Source organism: Oncorhynchus tshawytscha, linkage group LG16 (genome assembly GCF_018296145.1).
Source record: "Oncorhynchus tshawytscha isolate Ot180627B linkage group LG16, Otsh_v2.0, whole genome shotgun sequence".
Lineage (NCBI taxonomy): Eukaryota > Metazoa > Chordata > Actinopteri > Salmoniformes > Salmonidae > Oncorhynchus > Oncorhynchus tshawytscha.
The window spans coordinates 75,422,012-75,446,895 of NC_056444.1; the positions used below are offsets into that span (position 1 = coordinate 75,422,012).

At 42.5% G+C, this 24,884-nt stretch overlaps 2 protein-coding genes across 2 annotated transcripts in view; one reads left to right on the forward strand and one right to left on the reverse strand.

The window, feature by feature from the left end:
• Positions 1-3,309, forward strand: part of LOC112247360 (histone-lysine N-methyltransferase 2D-like) — a 48,055-nt gene extending 44,746 nt beyond the window's left edge. The window contains 2 exon segments of the mRNA XM_042299635.1: positions 73-181; positions 430-3,309. Of these exon segments, the coding sequence (XP_042155569.1) occupies positions 73-181; positions 430-522 (202 nt within the window). The 3' untranslated portion in view covers positions 523-3,309.
• Positions 3,310-4,067: 758 nt separating this feature from the next.
• Positions 4,068-24,884, reverse strand: part of LOC112249358 (activin receptor type-1B) — a 54,089-nt gene continuing 33,272 nt past the window's right edge. Inside the window, exons 2-10 of the mRNA XM_042299636.1 lie at positions 10,218-10,457; positions 9,793-9,922; positions 9,421-9,533; positions 8,933-9,163; positions 7,055-7,222; positions 6,423-6,579; positions 6,148-6,272; positions 5,730-5,860; positions 4,068-5,512 (exon numbers count right to left, since the gene is read on the reverse strand). Coding sequence (XP_042155570.1) covers positions 5,387-5,512; positions 5,730-5,860; positions 6,148-6,272; positions 6,423-6,579; positions 7,055-7,222; positions 8,933-9,163; positions 9,421-9,533; positions 9,793-9,922; positions 10,218-10,457 — 1,421 coding nt within the window. The 3' untranslated portion in view covers positions 4,068-5,386. The remainder of the gene's footprint in view (positions 5,513-5,729; positions 5,861-6,147; positions 6,273-6,422; positions 6,580-7,054; positions 7,223-8,932; positions 9,164-9,420; positions 9,534-9,792; positions 9,923-10,217; positions 10,458-24,884) is intronic.

Sequence of the window (24,884 nt, forward strand, 5' to 3'; positions counted from 1 at the left end):
GTGTTGGGTCTATTTTTTTTTTCTTTCATATTATGCTTGTTTGTCCCTGTCTCACCCTGTTTTCCTCTTCAGCTATGTCAACCACTCCTGTGCGCCCAACTGTGTTGCCGAGGTGGTTACGTTTGACAAAGAGGACAAGATCATCATCATCTCCAGTCGCAGGATCCCCAAGGGAGAAGAGGTGAGACACAGAGCCCTGGTCACCATCTGCATGTCCATTTATAGTTTTGGACATGCGCAGTATACTGTTTTTGTACCACTGTGTACATAATATACAGTTTCCTTCACTGATTTAGTTGTTTAAATCTTAACTGGCTTTTTAGAGGGTCTTGGTTGTGTTACTTTAAAGCATGTTTGGACAACTGAACCAGGTTTTATGAATACATGTTACAGCAGAGTGTTGTTACTGACCTCTGTTTCTTCTCTTAGCTGACGTACGACTATCAGTTTGACTTTGAGGACGATCAGCACAAGATCCCTTGCCACTGCGGAGCCTGGAATTGCCGAAAGTGGATGAACTAAACTAACTGTGAGAAATGGAGAGGGAAAAAAATATGTATCTTTCTCCCCGGTGCCAGAACACTACTGCGCCAAAGCCTTTAGAATATTGCTACTACTACCCAGTACATAAGCTGTTCGTAAGCTGTTCATAAGCTGACGAAAAAGGAGGGAAACTGACCTCCAAAACAACAAGACTAAGACGTTTGCATTCACACCTGTAGCCAAAGGTTTGAAGAGCATTATGGATATACAAGCAAACAAACCACCTGTATTGACATCCAGTCGAATGATGGGACAGTCTTTTTGTGGATGAACTGTGTCCTCTCTGCCAAAAGCAACTCTTTCCTCTACCTACTGCTACCCCTTCAGTAACTATGGATGGAATTACAATCCTCTCCACATCTACCAAATGTTCAGATTCTATGTGATATCAATACTCTCTTAGGGCAGACCTTACCTTGAGCTTTGATGAAAGAAGCCATTTTAAGTACTAATAAATAACTAATGCATTTTTTAAAAAGGCAGACCTATCCTCCTCCTCCTGCACTCCCCCCTTCCTACCCCCAAGGAAAATACACGTTCCCATCGTCATTGGTGAAGATTGACTTCCCAACGTGGATATTATTGGCTAGCTAGACAATCCTGAAGACAGTGGCTCTGAGTGTGTAGAGAAGAACTATGTATCGTTGAGAGGCAGAAGAGAAAGATGTCAAATACTATAAAAGTTGACCTGTGGCTCCAGAGGCACCAGACAGACAGGTGTTTTATTCTTGTCCTGACTAAAGGAGTTTAAAGGTGGGTTAGTTGGACCCTCAGTCTACCTCATTAATCTAGTGGGAAGTGACTGCTTACTTTGTATAAATACTGTTAACTGCTACTGTGGAGGGGGGGAGAGAATGTTTTCATTAGGCTAATAGTATATAGCCTTCTCGGACAAGCAGGGAAACTAACAGCAGGTTTGTTCTCTGTTCTATGCTGATGATCATTTTATAATAATTAGCCAACAATCCTATTATTAATTAATGATGTATACAGACAAAAGGAATTATATGACCGTTTATTGGTTAAGCCATCGCATTAAGATCAATCACAAGCCTAATAGGTGTCTTTAAATGACTCCTGATCATCCTGGATTCTATGTATCTTTTGTTTTTCCTTTGTGTGGGAATTGACACAATAACAGTCACCCTTGTTGCTGAGGACTGAGAGGGAGAGATTGGTGTGAATGATTGTTGCTTACACAGCTTCAGTATGTAAAGTGAAGCAGGATCACACCGCTAATTGAACACGTCTTTGGCAAGACGATCAAGTCCAACTAATGAGTGAAGGAAATGTAATGTACGCTTGCTGCTTAATGCCTTTAAGTCACACATTAAGCAAAAAGCTTAATGATGCAAGACTAGACTACTATCCCATTTTGTTTTTCACCTTTTAGTCCTTCAAATCCCATCTGCATTTTGATCTTTTCTGTTCTTGAATGACCATCAACCATGAATCTAGCCTCTTCCTCTCTTTATCATGTAGTGGACTGTTGTAAACTTTACTGTAGTGAGTCTTTCCCTGCCTGTCTCACCACACCACAGCTAGGTGTATTTCTAAAGGTCCCTGTGTTGTGGTTTTCTAGTGGTAGTACGGTCTTCTATACTGGAGGCTTGAAGAAATGGCAGGGGAAGACTTGTTTAAAAAAAGGGCATTTTTCTATGAAAGTAAATTAATAACAAAGTAAATCTTTAAAGAAAGTATGTGGGGGTTCTGAGGTCTCCATGACGACGTCTCCCTTCTACTTGTACTCCTACCTTGACCTCACGTAAGAAAAATGCAAAAGTGTACAAACTGTATATTATATACTATAGGGGGCAAAAAACTATCAACCCCTTTTTAATCAATAAAAATCGTAGAGAAATAAAGTTGATTTAAAAAATCTACCACTGGATATCATTTTATGAGAGATTAAGCTGTGTGTGTATATATATATATAAGGAACTATGTAAATGAACCAGTGTTTTTGCATTGACCTGTTTTTCTATTAGCGTTTTTTGCTATAAGATTTCAAAGACAGTTTGTTAAAATAGGTATGTGGACACGACTGGGCTTCTCCAATGACTTGGACGAGAAGCCACGGGTGGAATAAATGTTGAGAAAGTTGATCCATTATGGAAAGTTGTCATGATTATTACATGACAAATCACTTACTGTGTAAAAGGAGTACAACGGTGCATAACATTTAGTTCATTTAGTTATTTATGCTACTGCTTGTCGTTACCAAAACCTATCTATACCTTGGTTATCATTGGATTATAAGTAAATGGAACATGTTCAACTCTTCCTTGACTGAGATATTAGTTAAATATGGTGTTTTATCTTCCCTATAGAAGCGAACGTGTTGGTTTATCTTGTAAAAGCTGCTACTCGGCCTGTATGTCATAACTAAATATTCAACGTGAACCCCGTACCTGAGAATGAATTGCACAATTCTCTGAAAGTTATGAGGCAGTGATTGCCATTTCTTTCTTGGTATATTTATATTTCAAGGAAAGACCATGAGACATTTTGCAGCTCACTGAATTTCAGCCTAAATCATTTCTTGAATATCTTATGATTTAAAGGTTGCTAAAAAAAATTTTTTTTTACCTAACCAACTTTTTAAAAATGTTTGTTACAGCAGCGCTTTTAGGGAATATAAAAGGTTGTGGCATGTTTTGTATGAATATAATTTTGAATTGTACATTTTTTTGGACGACGGCAGAGGTTACAGCTTTTCCCATTTCTTTCTCTTGTAAAGGAAAATAAAATGCATTTTAAATATAATCTTGGATCTTGCATTTGTTTTATAAAAAATATAAACGAGACTTGAAATAAGTTAATGTAGGCTAAATCTAAGTGACATTGACTCAAATTAAAACTATCACCTACAAACTATTCTGGAAGAGATTGGTTTAACATGGTTTGAAATATTGAAGGTGTATACAGTATGTTTGATAAAACTAAATCCCATTAGACTGGAATATGACATTAGGTTCTATTGACAACCATTTGTTCCTCAAAGCTCATGAAATACCAGGATTGACCCCAAAGTACTTAAATCAGTGGTATAATCCTTTCCAATATAGTATCAGCAACATAAAATTATTGGTATACACGCCCTATATCAAAATGAAAAAGTAGCATGCATCTTTACCTCCAGAAAAAAGAGGTCCCAGTGTTGAGACGACATGCAGAACAAGGGAAAGAGGGGTACCGAGTCAGTTCAACTGAAATGTGTCTACCACATTTAACCCCACTGAGTCAGAGGTGCTGGTGTCTGCCATAATTGACATCGACGTCGTCGGCACTCAGGGAACAGTGGGTTAACTGCCTGTTCAGGGGCAGAACGACAGCTCTAACCACTAGGCTACCCTGCCGCCCCAATTATAGGGAGATGACTAACTATTCCAGTGTCAAAAGGAAAATAGATGGCTACAACCCAAGAAAGGACAGAGTGTTTTGCTCTGCGACAATCTTTCCTTTGCGTTCTGCATCTCAAAACCACTGAAGATGTGCCGCTGAAAAAATGACTACACCCCCAATGAGACAAAAGATGTTTATATACAAATCAACACAGATCCATCAGTAGTGTCTATAATAAAACAGGATTTTCATTGCTCAGTGTATTGGCCACTAGCACTACCCCCAGGTGAAATGAGTCCATTTTGTTAGAATGAACATGTGAAAGCCAGTAGTTAGCTGGGGTAGCTCCAACCTCTAACTTATCACAAATGCAGAATTAAAAATATGTAATAAATCATCTGACTGGCTGAGACACTGGCTTCCTCATCACATCAAAAATCACAGTGTATTCATCAAAATATGAAATAATACAACTATTAACAAATAAATAAAACCCTTAAACATCCCTGCCAGATTTAAAACATTTAAATAAAAAAAACTGGACCAAATGTAAAATTAGATACATATAGGAGTGAGTCACAGACTTTGAGTGCAATATGTTTGTGGATTATTCAAGTAGCAGAATGCACGCTACATCGGTTTAAATAAAAACAATGTTAAATGACAAATGTGAAATGTTGTCCAATAGGCTGTAGTTTTTTCCAGGCTTCTGAAAACAGTATTAGAATAGCTGCAGTCTACTCTGATGTATATTGGGACATGCCTAGAGAAGTGACTTTCCTGCCTTATATGGTAGGTTGGTTTCATCCTGTACAGACGGTAGGGCTGAGGGACAAAAACAGTGCTTGTGCTACTCTCCCACATGCAAAAGCAATACATTGCCATGAAAACAAACAAGTTATAAACACAATATTCTAACTTTAAAATGTGGGCATGAAGTCACAATGAGTTTTCAGGATGTAGCTAGTCCGTTGAAGGGAACTCTTGTTTTTCTTAAGATACATTCCCCCCCCCCTGTCACTGTACAATAGTAATAATTCCTGCCTCAGAACACAAAACAAACTGAACAGGGCAGTTTGTACTAATAATAATGGTAGTATTAACAGTGGTAGTGAGGTGAAATGGGAAGGAGAGGAGGGTGGGATAACATGGTGAAGGAGAACAAAGGGAGGAAGAGGGGCGGAAGGGAATTTCTCAGTAGTTTTGGATAAAAAGTTGAGGTAGGCCTTGTCACAACTTGGAGAGTGGCTTTTAAACTGGCAGGATTTGGTCTGTCCTTTCTTTCCCTGTGTAGTGTCAGTCCTCTCTCTGTAGTCTGGTCCCAAATGGCACTCTAGTGCATATATAGTGCACTACTTTTGACGAGAGCTCTATAGGCCCTGGTCAAAAGTAGTGCACTACACTGGGAATGGGGTGCCCTTTGGGACACATTTCATGTCTTCTGTAGTTGCGAGTCTCCAGCGAGCTACATGGCTCTGCCGTCCGTCCCACACTGAGCTTACATCTTGATGTCCTCTTCGACACTGAGCTGAGCCAGAGTCTTCTTGATGCGTAGAGCTGTGAGGCGGGCTGCGCCATTAGAGTACCAGCACTCCCTCATGATCTTACCCATCACACGCAGAGACTGGAGAAAAGTGAGAGGGTTCGATCAACCAACTACATACACAAAGGAAATGTCAAACGATTTGCCCTGTATGAATAAAGTACAATACAAATAAGATTTGTTATGTTTCCACCATGTCTACATTTAAACACTCAGTCAAACACAATGTTTCTGTCCAGCAAGTCAACAAACACAATGTTTCTGTCCAGAGGTGTTTGTATTTGTGCTCGCTCATTACCTCGTAGCTTTGCCACCAGTTGGGTACGTTAGGCCTCAGCCTCTGGTCACACACCACTTTCCTCATCTCATCTATGGAAGGGTCAGAGGGCACCAGGTCAAAGTAGGGGAGCTGGTACTCTTCATGGATACCTATAGGGGGGCAGAGGAGCAGCCAGGACACTCATGAACACATATCAGAACATTTGTTCATATTAATGTGGTTCCTGAGAAGTTACAGGGTGTGGCATAGAATCCCTAATGTTGAACTCATAGTGACTTGTTATTTGGGGCACAAGGTGATTTGTAGATCAGTGATTCTATGCAGTTTGTTATTTAATCAATCTCAAGCGCGTACAAACCTTCTCCAGGCGTTGTGAGATTTGATCATCTGCGCAACACGACTCCAAGAAAGACTTGAAACCCAGTCAGTGTCTTACCTCCAGTGTTGCAGCGACGTGCGATCTCCCAGTAAACCAGCCCCAGGGCGTAGATATCAGCACACTTAAATGAGTCAAAGTGTTTCATGTTGATGGTCTCTTCCAGCACCTCTGGAGCCATATACCTGGAACAGACCATTGAATTAAAGTTACTTTTAAAACCATTTCAAAGATTGAAAAGGTGTGTGTGTGTGTGTGTGTGTGTGTGTGTGTGTGTGTGTGTGTGTGTGTGTGTGTGTGTGTGAGAGAGATGGGGCAACCAGTGGTCTCAGTACCTCTTGGTGCCAACGCGCTGGTTAGGGGCGATGTCTATAGTATCAGAGATTGACTCATGGCGTACTGCCAGCCCCAGGTCAGCGATGGCACACATGCCATTCTTCTTCACCAGAATGTTCTTAGACTTCAGATCACGGTGGGCGATGCCAGGTTTGCCTAGAGGGGAACACACACAGTTGTCAGCTAATGAGAATCCTTATAAAATTCAAAGGCAGGGCAATGGGTGCAAGCTATGGCCATGGTGAGGGGTGTAACATGTAAAGTGAAGAAAAACAATTCAAATCAGCAAAACAAATATCTGGAATACATTATATTTACATTTAGCAGTTCTGGCTCGGGCAAGGCAAACTTCCTTACTAATATCTGGAATATTTTAACAAGGGAGGATCTAAACCACCAATCGATCTGGTTACCTGGGCCACGTTCAGCTGCCAAACATTGCAGATAGAAATGGCATGAATAGAGCTGACATGATTCCTTGATCTACATGTCAGAGGAATGTTTGTTGTACATAACATTTCTATCTGAATGTTCCAAACCTGCTGAACGCGCCCTAGTCTATGAATGTAAACACATATGGGCTGAGTGAACGTGGATGGTCCATATAATTAAATCTCCCCGCTGTGCTAACCCTGCGTTCCAAGTATCTCCATGTGCAGGTGAGCCAGGCCACTGGCAGCAGACAGGGACAGTTTGATCATGCCTTCGATGGTCACAGAGTAGTGGTTCAGGTAGTCAAACAGAGAGCCGTGCTCGTGGTAGTCTGAGACCAGCCACAGCTGAGTCCATGTGCCGTTATCTGGCGAGGGAGAGAAGACAGAAGGGAGGGAGGAGAATTCTATGGTCAATAAACTACAGCCAGTAGGTGCGCTGTTTTGAAATGCACCTACAGAACACCAGAGATACAATGCTTTCAGAACGTATTCACATGCCTCGATGTTTTCCACAATACAAACAAAAATAATATTATGTTTTAAGATGCACATTCACTGAGGAGTGGCTCCTGCCTGGCAGCTCTACCATAAAGGCCTGATTGATGGAGTGTTGTTGCAGAGATGGTTGTCCTTCTGGAAGGTTCTTCCATCTCCATAGAGGAACTCTGGAGCTCTGTCAGAGTGACCATTGGGTTCTTGGTCACCTCCCTGACCAAGGCCCTTCTCTCCTGCTGGCTCAATTTGGCCAGGCAGCCAGCTTTAGGAAGAGTCTTGGTGGTTTCAAACTTCTTCCATTTAAGAATGATGGAGGCCACTGTGTTCTTGGGGACCTTCAATGCTGCAGAAATGTTTTGGTACCCTTCCCCAGATCTGTGCCTCGACAGTCCTGTCTTGGAGCTCTACAGACAATTCCTTGGTTTTGCTCCGACATGCACTGTCAACTGTGGGACCTTATATAGACAGGTGTTTGCCTTTCCAAATCATGTCCAATCAATTTAATTTACCGCCGGTGGACTCCAATCAAGTTGTAGAAACATCTCAAGGATGATCAATAGAAACAGGATGCACCTGAGCTCAATATCAAGTCTCAAAGCAAAGGGTCTGAATACTTATGTAAATAAGGTATGTGGTTTTTATTTTTCTGAAGACATACTTATTTGTTTGAAACCTGAACGTCTTTGCTTCAGATGAGGCAAGTCTTACCTTGCTTCAAATGTATATCCAACCATAGAGGCAATTCTTTTAGAATGATTTCCATATACCATTGAAACCAGTAGCCTATTTTTTTCATGTTCTCTTGGTTTTCAAATCAACTTTCTTTCATCGTCCATTCGCCAAAGGCACAATCCTAGTCATATTACTAACCCATGCTAGTTGTTGCATCTTTAGATCTCCCATCTTACTACATTTATAATGGATATTTTCATCTCCATCACATGAAACTGCTCGCATGTGCCCTTTTGACAGCGTTTTCCCACTAAGTGCATTATAGAACAAACATTTGCACATAGCCTGCTGCTTTGTGCACATTGCTGCATTTCTAATGTGAAGAAATAATAGTTTAGCAACATCTTAAGCAAAACGTTCTGATTAGTTGTATCAGCCTCATTGCTTCTTATGTAGCCTAGGTCCAACTGGTTGGATGAATTTGGGATCTATCATCCCACAACAGTTAATAGGCCATTTCTTTCATGCACAGAACAACAAGCTGACCAATAGAATAGGTACACTTTTCTACTATGGGGGATATTAGATTGACATAGGCTAGCGATGTTGCTATTCATTACTCGTCTTGCTGGCTGAGGAAAAGTAAATGTAAACAATTATCCTAACATCTTCAAAGTGAGCATCGGAATTTCGTAAGAATCATTGAAAGTCATTGAAAATAAGAATTTGTTCTTAACTGACTTGCCTAGTTAAATAAAGGTAAAAAATAAAATAAAATCAGGTTACGCATGCAATGCATGGGTTCAGTACATTTATAAAACGTCTGGTAAATAAATGAATGTTGCTGGTGAAACGCCCAGTGCTACAACGGAAACCCTGCCCTATTGTGTGTGTGGTGAGAGAATCACCTTTATTGTCGGCGGCAATGAATCCCAGAATGTTCTCGTGTCTCAGCATGACGGTCTGGTAGATCTCAGCCTCTCTGAACCACGACCGCTCCTCCCGGGAAGAGAATATCTTCACCGCCACGTCTCCTCCACGCCACTTCCCCCGCCACACCTCTCCAAAGCGGCCTTTCCCTATAATCTCCTGCAAAACAATGGTCCTGGCTACGGTACGCTGCACAAACAGGGGCAGGCCTGCAGGGGGAGGCAGAGAGAAGAGCAAATAGTGGTACTCCTGGCTGATGCCGTTTGGCTTTTACCTAAATACACAAACTTGTATGCATCTACTATATTCCTTATGGATATAACTAAAGGATATTCTTAACATTGAACAGCAATGTATACCCTCTGCTTGCAGGAGAGGGTAGAGGATACTGCTAAAAAAATAAGCATGCTTTGCAGTTCCATATCTAGAACCTTTTATTCAAGCAGTGTAGGCTCAGTCTACTCACCAGAACCAGACCCGGAGGTGGACATGTCATAGATGAGATCCTGCAGGGTCTTGTCCTTGGCCAGGTAGAGGTGTTCACAGGAGGGGTCCTCCACCTCCAGCCTCTGCCTGTGGCTGTACCAGAAGAGAGATTTATTGTCTCTATGGTGAGAACCTGAAATGCACCTTCTGGTCATCTCAACCCACACAGATCTGATACCAGCAGCCCTCCAGTTGCCAGGTCAGTTCCCACTCAGGGCTTGAACTAGCAACCTTCCAGCTACTGGCCCACCTCTCTAACCTCTAGGCTACCTGATGGACCACCTGTAGGGCCATCCCATCACGCAGTGCCAACCTACCTATAGGGCCCCCCCATAAAGCAGTGCCAACTCACCTGTAGGCCCTTTGGTGGTGTTGGAACAGGAACACTCCCACCAGCAGCAGCATGCACAGAAGGAAGACTGGCCCTGCGATCACAGCCACAAGCTCCACTGGCCCCCAGGGGCCACCAGAACTCACTGGAACTGGAGAGGGAGACATTGAGAACAAGGTAGTGGTATTACCATCTTTCCAGTTTAAACTAAACACAAAGGGTGCATCTCAATAGCCCAAAGTGGCTTCCTCTCATCACCTCTCCCTTATCTGCACTGATATGAAAGAATTGGAGGGGTAAAAGCAACATGGGGAATGTCTACAAGGGGGTGGCCTTCACCAGTCCTGTTCTCTCAAATGACTGCAGATAAAGGAGACGATGACAGGAAGTTATTCTGGTGGAATGCACATGCAATACACGGCTGGTGTAACTTCAGCTTTACTCACGCGAGGGGACCTTGAGGTCTACGCTGTTGCAGTAGTCAGTGTAGCAGCAGTGTGTGTTGAGAAGTCCCTCAGCACTCAGACAGTAGAAAGGTTGGCCAGGGGGCACAAGGCTGTCTCTGGTAATACAGATCCTTACATGCTGCTCATGGCCCTGGATGAAGGAGGTGGAGGCCATGCAGGCACCGTCCGTCTCACACTCATAACCAGACTTTGCACAGTTGGTGCAGTTACACCGCAGGGCTGGAGAAAAGAGAGATGAAGGAGGTTAGAAAAACTGCCAATTGATGATTTTTATTTGGTCAGTAAAAACAATTGTGATCGGGATTGCAAAGTCAGACATTTCCGTTGTGGTCTGAGGAGCATCATGGAAGCTTGAATCAGAGACCAAGATAACAGACAGAGGGTAGAGTTCGATCAATCAATCGGAATGGCCGATTAATTAGGGCCGACTTCAAGTTGTCATAAATCGGAAAATAGGTAATTTTGGACGCCGATTTTGCCTATTTAATTTAATTTTTTTACACCTTTATTTAATCTTTATTTAACTAGGCAAGTCAGTTAAGAACACATTCTTATTTTCAATGACGGCCTAGGAACAGTGTGTTAACTGCCTTGTTCAGGGGCAGAACGACAGATTTTTACCTTGTCAGCTCAGGGATTCAATCTTGCAACCTTACGGTTAACTAGTCCAACGCTCTAACCACCTGTCTCACGAGGAGACTGCCTGTTACGCGAATGCAGTAAGAAGCCAAGGTAAGTTGCTAGCTAGCATTAAACTTAATCATAATCACTAGTTATAACTAGTGATAACTATACATGGTGTAGTATATTACTAGTTTATCTAGCGTGTCCTGCGTTGCATATAATCGATGCGGTGCGCATTCGCGAAAAAGGACTGTCGTTGCTCCAACGTGAACCTAAACATAAACACCAATGCCTTTCTTAAAATCAATACACAGAAGTATATATTTTTAAACCTGCATATTTAGCTGAAAGAAATTCAGGTAAGCAGGCAATACTAACCAGGTGAAATTGTGTCACTTCTCTTGCGTTCATTGCACGCAGAGTCAGGGTATATGCAACAGTTTGGGCCGCTTGGCTCGTTGCTATCTAAATTTGCCAGAATTTTACGACATAAAATTGAAGGTTGTGCAATGTAACAGTAATATTTAGACTGATGGATGCCACCCGTTAGATAAAATACGGAACGGTTCCGTATTTCACTGAAAGAATAAACGTCTTGTTTGAGATAGGTCATTAATATGGTCGAATCCGGAAACTAAGGCTCGCATTTCTGTGTGTTATGTTATAACTAAGTCTATGATTTGATAGAGCAGTCTGACTGAGCGATGGTAGGCACCAGCAGGCTCATAAGCATTCATTCAAACAGCACTTTCATGCGTTTTGCCAGCATCTCTGCTGTTTATGACTTCAAGCCTATCAACCCCCGAGATTAGGCTGGTGTAACGATGTGATGGGAAATGGCTAGCTAGTTAGCGGGGTGCGCGCAAATAGAGTTTCAAACGTCACTCGCTCTGAGACTTGGAGTAGTTGTTCCCCTTGCTCTGCATGGGTAACGCTGATTCGATGGTGGCTGTTGTCAGTGTTCCTGGTTCGATCCCAGGTAGGAGCGGCGGAAGCTATACTGTTACACTGGCAATACTAAAGTGCCTATAAGAACATGTTATAGTCAAAGGTATATGAAATACAAATGGTATAGAGAGAACTAGTCCTATAATAACTACAACCTAAAACTTCTTACCTGAGAATATTGAAGACTCATGTTAAAACGAACCACCAGCTTTCATATGTTCTCATGTTCTGAGCAAGGAACTTAATCATTAGCTTTCTTACATGGCACATATTGCACTTTTACTTTCTTCTCCAACACTTTGTTTTTGCATTATTTAAACCAAATTGAACATGTTTCATTATTTATTTGAGGCTAAATTGATTTTATTGATGTATTAAGTTAAAATAAGTGTTCATTCAGTATTGTTGTAATTGTCATTATTACAAATAAATTTTAAAAATCGGCATCGATTTATTTCCAGAACAGAATGAGATGATGAACTGTCGTTGATGACCTTGAGCATCAATCCATTAACGGAAAACAATACTTACTGCAGTGACCACATTATTTCCAGCAGAGGGCATCCTAAACCACCAACTAAGAAAAACATACATACATTCCATCTAAATGGACTACCCAGGATAGTCCCAATCAGAATAGACAACACACCCAGTGGAGTGGGGTTTGTGCAGACAGCACTGTGGCTGAAACCAGATCCACCACTGCAGATGAACCCAAAACACACAGAGGAGAGGAAGGGAGAGGACACTGTCCTGGGAGCCTATAATGTAGAATTTGAGCAACCAGGAAATGACAGCGCGATTTCTACATTGGCCGCATGACCCAATTTCCACTATATAAGACAGCAAAAAATAGACACCAGCCCGGTAGGAGAAATCAAAAAAGGTGAAAAATCACAGCCAATCACAACACTGGCGGGTAAGGATGGGCGATATGGCCTAAAAAAATATACATATTTTTTTAACTTATTGGTGAGATACAACACATGACCATAAGTATGTGGATGCCTGCTCAGCCAACACCTCATTCCAAAACCTGTTGCCTCATGCAGCACGACATCTCCTTCGTATAGAGCTGATCAGGCTGTTGTTTGTGGCCTGTTGTCCCACTCTTCAATGGCTGTGTGAAATTGCTGGACGAAATTGCTGGACATTGGTGGGAACTGGAACACGGTGTCGTACACATCGATCCAGAGCACCCAAAACATGCTTATTGGGTGACATGGCTGGTGAGTATGCAGGCCATGGAAGAACAGACATTGTCAGCTTCCAGGAATTGTGTACAGATCCTTGCAACATGGGGCCATGCATTATCATGTTGAAACATGAGGTGATGGATGAAAGTCACGACAATTGTTCTCAGGAACTCACAGTATCTATGTGCATTCAAATTGCCATCGATAAAATGTTAATTGTGTTCGTAGTCTGTAGCTTATACCTGCCCATACCATAACCCCACCACCACGGGCCACTCTGTTCACAACATCAAACCCCTCGCCCACACAACGCCATACACGCGGTCTTGTCTTCTGCCCGGCACAGTTGAAATCACAATTCATCCATGAAGAACACACTTCTGCAGCATGCTAGTGGCCATAGAAGGTGACCATTTGCCGACAGAAGTCAGTTCCGACGCCAAATTGCAGTCAGGTCAAGACTCTGGTGAGGATGAGCATCTTTAAGACTGTTTCTGTCAAATTATTGGGTTGTGCAAACCCAGTTTCATCTGCTGTCTGGTTTCGGACTATGCCGCAGGTGAAGAAGCCGGATGTGGAGGTCCTGGGCTGGCGTGGTTACACGTGGTCTGCGGTTGTGAGGCCGGTTGGACGTACTGCCAAATTCTCTAAAACAATGTTGGAGGCGGCTTATGGTAGAGAAATGGTCAATTCTCTGGCAACGGCTCTGGTGGATATTCCTGCAGTTAGCATGCCAATTACACACTCCCTCAAAATAATAGGTGTTTTGTGCGTATGGAACATTTCTGGTATGTTTTATTTCAACTCATGAAACCAACACTTGACCTTACTCACCACATGCTAGAGTAGCTCTCTAATTTTTCTATTTTAAGTTTAGCCAACTTGGATCTATTTGCTAGGTAAAACAGTTGAATTGTTATGAACACAGCCTTCTGTCCATCTCCAACAGCATTCTTTCCTAGCCTGTGCACTTTGTTCAGATGTTGAAATCAAAAAAGTGGCCTTCCTTACTTCTCAGAATGACAACGTGTTGCCAACTCCTTAAACAACTATCCTTTATGCTTATTGCCCATTTCTAAAACTGACCAGACAGCTAGTATAAGTCTGACTAAACTGCTGCTAGTGGTACATGGTACCACAATGTGCGACAGACTGAGCAATCATTTCCCAGAATCAATGTTCATCGACACTCCTGTTTTAGTAGTGCCTGCTCTGCACACAATATGAGGAGTTGAGACAAACCAGGTATCGTTAAAGGTTAACCTCTATTACAGTAACATAAATGTTGCCATGTCTTTCGGTGTCCATATGACCGATTCTGTTGGCCCAAACCTCAAATGCAAATAGCAAGTTGAAACCGCTCGTCAGAGAGGAAGAAGTGATCTCATCTTTGATGTGAGTGGCAGGGGGAGGGGCTTAAAGGGGCGTGTCACCGCACAAGGAGACCAAGAAGACGGGCGGGTGTTAGAAAGACGCTCATAAAAATACAAATATACCTGCTTCTTGTGATTCCGCCATCCGGAATGTTGCACTTAAAACATACAAATTAAGACCGATATTCCAAATCTGACAGACTCGACTCTTACAAAGACGTGTCAATCTACCATGTAGGTTCTAACCCTAACCCTAACCTACCATGTAGGTTCTTAACCCTGGGCAACATAGGCCTGGGAGGCTCACAGGGATATTGGTATCAACAGTACTCTACCAATTAAACATAATTTTTGTTCAGATGTTGAAATCAAGTGGCCTACCTTTTTCTCAGAATGAGAACAAGTTGCCAATTCCTTATACAGCATCTGAACAAAACCTTTCACTCAAACCTTTTATTCCTATTTTTTTTTTTTTTAACTTACATAAACACAGCCATTTAAAATGATGCACTATGCAGAAATCACCCCATTTCCTGGTTGCAAAAATGTGAAGTTTGCCTAATTTTAGTTGGTTACAAAACAAGCTAGGATAGTGTAGAGAATCATTGAACCATCTAAACCGCTGTGAAATAGATTTTCCTTAAACAAAAATATTGTTTGAAGCTGGTGTACAAAACCAAAAGAAGCAAAAACTAAACTTAAGACCGGGAAGCATAGAAATAGTGCACATAGAACAGATCTACCGTTTCTTTGAATTGCTTTCAATGAAGATGACAGAACTTCCATTTCTGGGCCTTTAAAATGTTATTTCCCCATTGCCCGAGGGACCTGGTTCATCTGGCCATGCACAGCCGAAGTCACAGTAAAACTCCCTGTTGTAGATTTTATTCATCTCACATTGTGTTCTGACTGAGGGGGTCCCTGATAAATGTGCTCTTACAAAAGGGGTCCCTGGTCCCAAAACGTTTGAGTCATGAAACTTCTAGTGAATTGGAGGGCAGTTAGGCTACTGCTTTCAATACTAGTGGAAAAATGGGCAAAAATGGAGTTACATGGTCCGACATTGACAGTATATTACAGACCGGAGTAGGGGACTTCAGTCACATTAGTTACCTTGTCAAATAGGGTAGATATGTCAGACCTGAAATTAAGTGTGACCACTTATTGCAGTCTCAGACAGTGTGGCCTCTCACGGACCTGTGGACGTGATCACTGCTCTCACAGGAGTAGTGTAGAGTATTCCTCATCCCTCGGTACAACTTGTTCCACCTGTCTGGGTCCTTGGCAGTTTATTTCCTCAAGCATGTTAGTTGGGCCTACTCTTAATTGGTTCCGAATGCAGACCCGGAATATGAATAGGTGGTCATTCATATTATATGTGGATTTCAAATACTAGGCCTGTCCTGAGCTCTGTCAAAATTAAACGGAAGCACTGGTTGTGGCAACAACGTTTTCTTAATTCCTTCCTTCACTGTGTTACGTCCCAAATGGCACCCTATTCCATATTTAGTGTGCTACTGGGGCTCTGGTCAAAAGGAGTGCACTACATAGGGAGCCATTTGGGACAGTTCATGTCTGTCTGGCAGGAACACAGCAGGAATGATAGGAACTTCACACTTTCTTGCAGCCAAAACAGCTCCATCTATCCTGCATTCAATTATTTATTTATTTTTAAGTCAAAGTCTAGACTGGGTTTTAATGACTGAATGTCACAGCTGCTTGCTCTAGCTAGCTGTAGACCTCACAGCTGGGGGGATGCTTAAGCCCCCACCCCCCCACCACCACCCTTATTGTCCCCTCCCATCATATCAGTTCTCCACAGAAGACGACATTTTCAGACACTCTTTATAGGACATTAGAAGTTTGCATCAAAAATATTGTTCAAAACCAACACGTTTCATCAAATGACATCATGGTATTTGATCTGTATTCTCTATCCCCAGAGCACAAGGTCTGGTGAGTGTGACCCACCCGCCACTCCGGCTGCCCCTCCCCCATTCACCCTCTCCATGCTTCCCTGCTCTTTGTTGGGCACAGGGCCAGTCCAGTCGCTCCTCGTTTCCCTCTAATCTCAGCACAAAGGACCAGTGTAAGGACACCAATTATGTGAACTGGATACAAGAGCAGAGTTCACCCAACCAACTCAAACGCCACACTGTGCCCAACTGTCCTTCCCACGGGCCATTCATATTTAGATATTAGGCCTACTCAATTCTGTTTCAAAACGCCAAGGAAATTAAATCATGAGCAAAAATGTTGTTCTCTGACAGCTCTGTTTATTTTGGGCACTGATGTGTCGTGGTAGTCCCCCCCGCCCCTCATTCTCAGTTTGAGAACATTGGTCATTTTTTCTTCAAAATCCATGTTCAAGTGTAGTATGTTACCATCTAGGTTTTTTAATTGAGCTTGGAGAAATTGTGATCTTTTCACACTTGTACAGCTCAAGGTCCAGATCAGATTCAGCTTGGCTAGTTTTAAAGCCATAATTACCATAAGGACTAACTGGCCACAACCCAAGGCTCTGGTAGGCCACAGACCACACAGTGACCAGTCACTAACTACTTCTAGGAACGGCTGCTGTGCTGTGTTCAGCCATGTTGATTTTCCTTCCTCAGTTGCTGGCATTCTCTGATGTATTCAAGAAGACTTCTGTTCCAGTCATCATAAGGCTAGAGGGAGTCTGTAGCATAGCAGACTGTCCTTGTACCTCGCTCTTAGTTCAAGGCTGATCCCCTGTGTTATGGAAACCTTCCCCGAGGCTTTGAAAACTTCTGTAAACTGTGTGTGTTGTCTGGGCCAATCGCCAGGCTATAGAAGGTCTGCAGTAGCCTCTCTGCCTGGGTCTCTCTCCCGGTCATATCTATCTAAACCATGTTCTCTATATAGCGTCAGGTTAGAAGGATGTGGCACTGGCTTGTTTTTCTCCCTTTGTCAGAGCCTGCTGCTTCACCACTGTATAATCTGCAGGAAATGTGTGAACTTTATTGAACATGAACACGCTCCACTAGGAGTTACTTACTGGCATTTTCCCGGTCAGACCGACATGAGATGTAGCAAGACAGACTCACTCCACTTCACTCAACAACATGCATGCAAAAAGGTGAACACACATGCCCACATTTAAAAAACACACCCCCACACCTACGCAAAACACAGCAGCTGTTTAACTGTGGGAATCGCTCCCAGGACTTGGGTGGAGTGGTTTGGCCACTTGCAGGTCACCGTCACTCATCATGATGTTGCAATGCGTGTGTGGGAATGAGTAAACCTGGGAAGTGGGTTGAGTAAGACCGAGAGGAGAGGGAATAGTGTAACAAACTCAGAGAAAGATTAATGGATACCAAGGAGATGTGTGGTGGTTACCCTTTTTATGCAGGTTTTATAGAAATTCTGTTGCTGTTGAAAGTCCAAACCTAGAGTTAGTCCTAAAGCATTTACTGACATGGCTTGCCAGTGAGTTGGAGAGACAGAGACTAGTGCAAACAGGAGAGCGCGTTTGAAAAGCCTCCAGAACAGGGAAAGGATTAGCAGAACGCTTCAGAGTAAACCCCCTTTTTTATCCATCCGGAGGATGTTGAAGTCTGACGGCGCTAAGCCCTTTAGGGGTCTGTCTTTAGTAGGTACCAAGCCTGAATCCACCCAGTCCCCCTCAGGGTTTGAATATATTCTAATGCCACAGTGATTGGGCAACTATTGTAGCCAGGTTAAAAACGGTAGGAACCCTGTATTCACCATTGAGCACAGCGTTTAGTCTGGTTTAACCAGACTACTGCCATTGTCCTTGGATCCATTCTTAAGGTGCCACTCTTCACTCGCATCCCAGTTTGTTCCTCCCCTAACTGACTGGGGATCCGTGTGTTGTCGCCCTCTGAATACCTGTCCTGCTGATATAGCGTAACAAATGTAGAAGAAAGTATTTAATTCATATCGGAATCAGATTACCTTCTGGGTTGCAGCAACCAAATCGGCTACTTATCTAGCTACATGTCTTTGTAAGAGTCGAGTCTGTCAGATTTGGAATATCGGTCTTAATTTGTATGTTTTAAGTGCAACATTCCGGATGGCGGAATCACAAGAAGCAGGTATATTTGTATTTTTATGAGTGTCTTTCTAACACCCGCCCGTCTTCTTGGTCTCCTTGTGCGGTGACACGCCCCTTTAAGCCCCTCCCCCTGCCACTCACATCAAAGATGAGATCACTTCTTCCTCTCTGACGAGCGGTTTCAACTTGCTATTTGCATTTGACGTTTGGGCCAACAGAATCGGTCATATGGACACCGAAAGACATGGCAACATTTATGTTACTGTAATAGAGGTTAACCTTTATAACGATACCTGGTTTGTCTCAACTCCTCATATTGTGTGCAGAGCAGGCACTACTAAAACAGGAGTGTCGATGAACATTGATTGAGGAAAATGATTGCTCAGTCTGTCGCACATTGTGGTACCATGTACCACTAGCAGCAGTTTAGTCAGACTTATACTAGCTGTCTGGTCAGTTTTAGAAATGGGCAATAAGCATAAAGGATAGTTGTTTAAGGAGTTGGCAACACACTGTCATTCTGAGAAGTAAGGAAGGCCACTTGAGTTCAACATCTGAACAAAAAAAATGTATAATTGGTAGAGTACTGTGGATACCAATATCCCTATGAGCCTCCCAGGCCCATGTTGCCCAGGATTAAGAATATACTGTTTAAGTCAGAAGTTTACATACATTTAAACAGTTTCACAATTCCTGACATTAAATCCAAGTACAAATTCCCTGTCTTTAGGTCGGTTAGAAGTCACCACTTTATTTTAAGAATGTGAAATGTCAGAATAATAGCTTTTATTTATTTCATCACATTCCCAGTGGGTCAGAAGTTTACATACGCTCAATTAGTATTTGGTAGCACTGCCTTAAAATTGCTTAACTTCACTAGGGTAGGGGGCAGCACTCGGAATTTTGGATGAAAAGCGTGCCCAAATTAAACTGCCTGCTACTCAGGCCCAGAAGATAGGATATGCATATAATTAGTAGATTTGGATAGAAAACTCGAAAGTTTCCAAAACTGTTAAAATAATGTCTGAGTATAACAGAACTGGTATGGCAGGCGAAAACCGAGAAATCCAACCAGGAAGTACTATTATTTTGAAAGGCTGTTTTTCCATTGAAAGCCTATCCACCATACAAAGACTTAGGACCCAGTTCAGCAACTCTATGGCTTCCTCAACATGTGACCAGTCTTCAGGCATTGTTTCAGGCTTTTACTCTGAAAGAATTAGGGAGATACAGCACTTTCAATCAGTGGCCATTTCCATTCATCAGCCTGATCGGGAACGCTCATTTCTTGTTTCTCCTTTCCTATTGATGAAGCTTTTGTCCAGTTGAAATATTGATTATTTATGACAAGAACAACTGGAGGATTGATTTTAAACATCGTGTGGCATGTTTCGACTAACTTTTATTGTACTTGGGAAAAAAAAAAGTCTGGATTTCTTTAGTGCATGCGCCGTTTAAGCATTTGGATTACTGGACAAAACATGCAAACAAAAAGGGGAGGTATTTGGTCATAAAGAGGGACATTATCGAACAGAACGAACATTTGTCGTCTAACATGGAGACCTGGGAGTGCCACCAGATGAAGATCAAAAGGTAAGTGATTAATTTTAATGCTATTTCTGACTTTGACACTCCTTTGCTGGAAAATGGCTGTATGGGTTTCTGTAGCTAGGTGCAGACCTAACAATCGCAAAGTGTGCTTTCTCCGTAAAACCTTCTTGAAATCTGACACAGCAGTTGCCTTAAAGAGAAGTTTCTGTATTCGTATGTTTAACACTTGTATTGTTTATAAATGTGTATGATGAGTATTTCTGCAATTTGATGTGGATCTCTGCACTTTCACTTGATGTTTGAGACAATGCATTTGACCATAACGCGCCAATGTAAACTGAGATTTTTGGATATAAATATGAACTTTATCGAACAAAACATACATGTATTGTGTAACATGAAGTCCTGTGCCATCTGATGAAGATCTAAGGTTAGTAATTCATTTTCTCTATTTCTGCTTTTTGTGACTACTCTTTGGCTGGAAAAATGGCTGTTTTTCTGTAACTAGGTACTGACCTAACAATCGTTTGGTGCTTTCGTCGTAAAGCCTTTTTGAAATCGGACACTGGTGGGATAAACAAGTTTCGCTTTAAAATAATGTAAAATACTTGTATGTTTGAGGAATTTTAATTATGAGATTTCTGTTTTGAATTTGGCGCCCTGCAATTTCACTGGCTGTTGTCGAGGTGGGACGCTAGCTAAGCTTACCACAATAAGTCGGGTGAATTTTGGCCCATTCCTCCTGACAGAGCTGGTGTAACTGAGTCAGGTTTGTTGGCCTCCTTGCTGTCCTTAAGCCATTTTGCCACAACCTCGGTAGTATGCTTGGGGTCATTGTCCATTTGGAAGACCCATTTGCTACCAAGCTTTAACTTCCTGACTGATGTCTCGAGATGTTCCTTCAATATATCCACATAATTTTCCTCCCTCATGATGCCATCTATTTTGTGAAGTGCACCAGTCCCTCCTGCAGCAAAGCACCCCCACAACATGATGCTGCCACCCCCGTGCTTCACGGTTGGGATGGTGTTATTCGGCTTGCAAGTATCCCCCTTTTTCCCTCCAAACATAACGATGGTCATTATGGCCAAACAGTTCTATTTTTGTTTCATCAGACCAGAGGACATTTCTCCAAAAAGTACCATCTCTGCCCCCATGTGCAGTTGCAAACTGTAGTCGGGCTTTTTATGGTGGTTTTGGAGCAGTGGCTTCTTCCTTGCTGAGCGGCCTTTCAGGTTATGTCGATATAGGACTTGTTTTACTGTGAATACACATACTTTTGTACCTGTTTCCTCCAGCATCTTCACAAGGTCCTTTGATGTTGTTCTGGGATTGATTTGCACCAAAGTACGTTCATCTCTAGGAGACAGAACGCGTCTCCTTCCTGAGGGGTATGACGGCTGCGTGGTCCCATGGTGTTTATACTTGCGTACTATTGTTTGTACAGATGAACATGGTACCTTCAGGCATTTGGAAATTTCTCCCAAGGATGAACCAGACTTATGGAGGTCTACAAAACAATTCCTGGGGTCTTGGCTGATTTCTTTTGATTTTCCCATGATGTCAAGCAAAGAGGCACTGAGTTTGAAGGTAGGCCTTGAAATACATCCACAGTATAATGTCAATTAGCCTTTCAGAAGATTCTAAAGCCATGACATTTTCTGGAATTTTCCAAGCTATTTAAAAGGCACAGTCAACTTAGTGTATCTAAACTTCTGACCCACTGGAATTGTGATACAGTGAATAAGTGAAATAATATGTCTGTAAACAATTGTTGGAAAAATGACTTGTGTCATGCACAAAGTAGATGTCCTAACCGACTTGCCAAAACTATGAGTTTTAATGACTCCAACCTAAGTGTATGTAAACTTCCGACTTCAACTGTACATGGTAGATGAATAGGAATTGTATTACACAATTTAAAACTTATTCCACAAATCCTTTGGTCGAAAGTCATTGAATATGTTAGAAATGAAATGCAGTACCTCCACGGACCAGACCCCAATTTGAGAACCCCTGGACCCCAATCATTTGTTTCCTAAATATCTTCTGAAGTTCTATGTTCATTTATGGAAAATCCCCCCAATTTACTGAAAGGTTTCTGTTTTGCTGATAAGAGGTTTTCATCCAACAGCAACAATACCAGAGCACTTATGTCCACGGGTCAATGAGAGGCCAGAATGTCTGCAGCTGTAATTAGCCATCCAGAGCTTTCTCGGTTGATGGAGGTCATTAGAGGGCCGGGTAATTAAAGGGGAAAGCTACACTCATACCCAGCGGACCCAGGCTACAACATTCACCACACAGAGAGAAGAAGAGGTTATTAGCCAGGTCGTTAAAGGGATAGTTCTGGATTTTGGCAATAAAGCCCGACCTGCTGGCGGCTCCGGAGACGGGCTCCAACCACCACCAACTGTATATGTGCACGAAAGAAAATAGGTCATGCTGCAGGCAGCACAGAGAAGGAAAATAACTGATAATTGATCACGTGGTGTAAGAATGAATGCAACGAATTGATTTGAGTTTTATTGATGGACAGCCTTGTAGAACCAAAACACAGCCTACCACTGATCAACAAACATGGAAGGCTCAAGCATTCCCACAAGAGCCGTTCACAATCTAGTCCGGTTGCAGCCACAACTAGACCTCGTTTCAAAAAAGGTATCAACAACCAGATTTACAGCCAACTGGCAACAGATTCACATGCAAATATATTTTAAAAAATCAGTATAAAACAATATGTTTTGACTTGTTGCAAATTAAAATGCTATACGTGATGAAGTTGGGCACAAAATGGGTTTCCATCGCATTTTCAACTCTACTGATGGTTCTCTCACAAACAAATGTAGTGTTATATAGTTGTGTGATACTCTGGTATTGGCATGTGAGCTCTAGCCAACAGAGCGCACATATTGCCTACATGAGATTATCATGGACAAACGGGAGATTTTTTATTTCGCAAAGCGTCAATAATCATTTCACCAGAATAAGGCCCTCAATATTTTATTGGATAGGAGCATCAAGCTCATCACTGTGCACTTCCACCACCCTGTGAAGTTCATCACAACTTATTTCATCTGTAGCATAATAAACTGCATGCTTTTCTGACGAGTCGTAGTGGGGACCACACGTCATTACGTGACTCAAAGTTTACTTCAAATATGTTATATCAATATTCGCACATAATCACATTTTCACCGACATTTCTCACAGTTAATTTTACCGACACAAAACATCTGACCTTGTTTAGCGCATTTTGTTTTGTCGACATTTGGAAAGTTTACTGAAAAATGTTCTGTTTCCATCAGGCCATTTTATAACCCACATGTACTTTACACACATAAAGAGGTTGGATGGAACCTGGTTAATAAATAACCATATTTGTATGCATAACAGTGTTCAATGGCAGCAACAATAAGCCCCCTATGGTAAATGAGAAGCTTGTAGAATGATGGTTCTTTCAAGTTAAGTTCCTCGTTCGCCGGTCCTGCGTGCTCTAGGCATTACTGAATCAAACTAACTAAATTAGTAGAAAGATCTGTTCTTTCCACTGAACGAGTTGAAAACATCACAGTAAAAAAAAATTTTTTTTAAAAGAGTCCCAACATCCCATCACTTGTGACTCCCAGGCAGCTCTGTTCCTGTACATTCCCCTGACTCTAATCTAGTAGACAGGTATGCACATGTTGGAATCTGACTTGATGCGCTCCTTTTCATTCCCACAACATCATTAGGACATGAAACAGCACCACACCAGCAGCTGTAGAGATAGTTCAGCACCACACCGAATCATATTCTGTGTACAGTTTACAGTTCAGCCAAAGAAAAAGGGTATTTTCTTGTATTTATTAAGTCATCTCTGATTACATGAGATCTGATTCTGAACACACAAGGCAAAAACAGGCAGTGGCTACAAGAGAGGTAGCCTTGGCTGTATAATATAGCAGCAATGCAGTAGGCTAGTTGGAGCTATTAAATCACACAGAGCTTCCTTTACCGACAAGGAAACAGAACCCAGACTAGATATACGTCTATAGGTTACTGGCAGAGTGGGCAGAGGAAGGAAGCATAAGTGGGACAACAGATAAAAGTCTGATGGGACAGCCAGGTCCACTATAGGCTTTGTGAATGTGACACAGAGAGAGAGAGAGAGAGGTAGAGAAAGCGAGAGAGAGGTAGAGAAAGCGAGAGAGAGGTAGAGAGAGCGAGAGAGAGCTAGAGAGAGGTAGAGAGAGCGAGAGAGAGGTAGAGAGAGCGAGAGAGAGGTAGAGAGAGAGCGAGAGAGAGGGAGAGAGAGGTAGAGAGAGGTAGAGAGAGGTAGAGAGAGGTAGAGAGAGGTAGAGAGAGAGTAGAGAGAGCGAGAGAGGTAGAGAGAGAGGTAGAGAGAGCGAGAGAGAGGTAGAGAGAGAGGAGAGAGAGGTAGAGAGAGGTAGAGAGAGCGAGAGAGAGGTAGAGAGAGGTAGAGAGAGCAGAGAGGTAGAGAGAGCGAGAGAGAGGTAGAGAGGCGAGAGAGGTAGAGAGAGCGAGAGAGAGGTAGAGAAAGCGAGAGAGAGAGGTAGAGAGGTAGAGAGAGCGAGAGAGAGGTAGAGAGAGGTAGAGAAAGCAGAGAGAGGTAGAGAGAGGTAGAGAAAGCGAGAGAGAGGTAGAGAGAGCGAGAGAGAGGTAGAGAAGCAGAGAGAGGTAGAGAGAGCGAGAGAGAGGTAGAGAAGCGAGAGAGAGGTAGAGAGAGCAGAGAGAGGTAGAGAGAGCGAGAGAGAGGTAGAGAGAGCAGAGAGAGAGAGAGAGCGAGAGAGAGGTAGAGAGAGCGAGAGAGAGGTAGAGAGAGAGGTAGAGAGAGCGAGAGAGAGGTAGAGAGAGCGAGAGAGAGGTAGAGAGAGCGAGAGAGAGGTAGAGAGAGCGAGAGAGAGGTAGA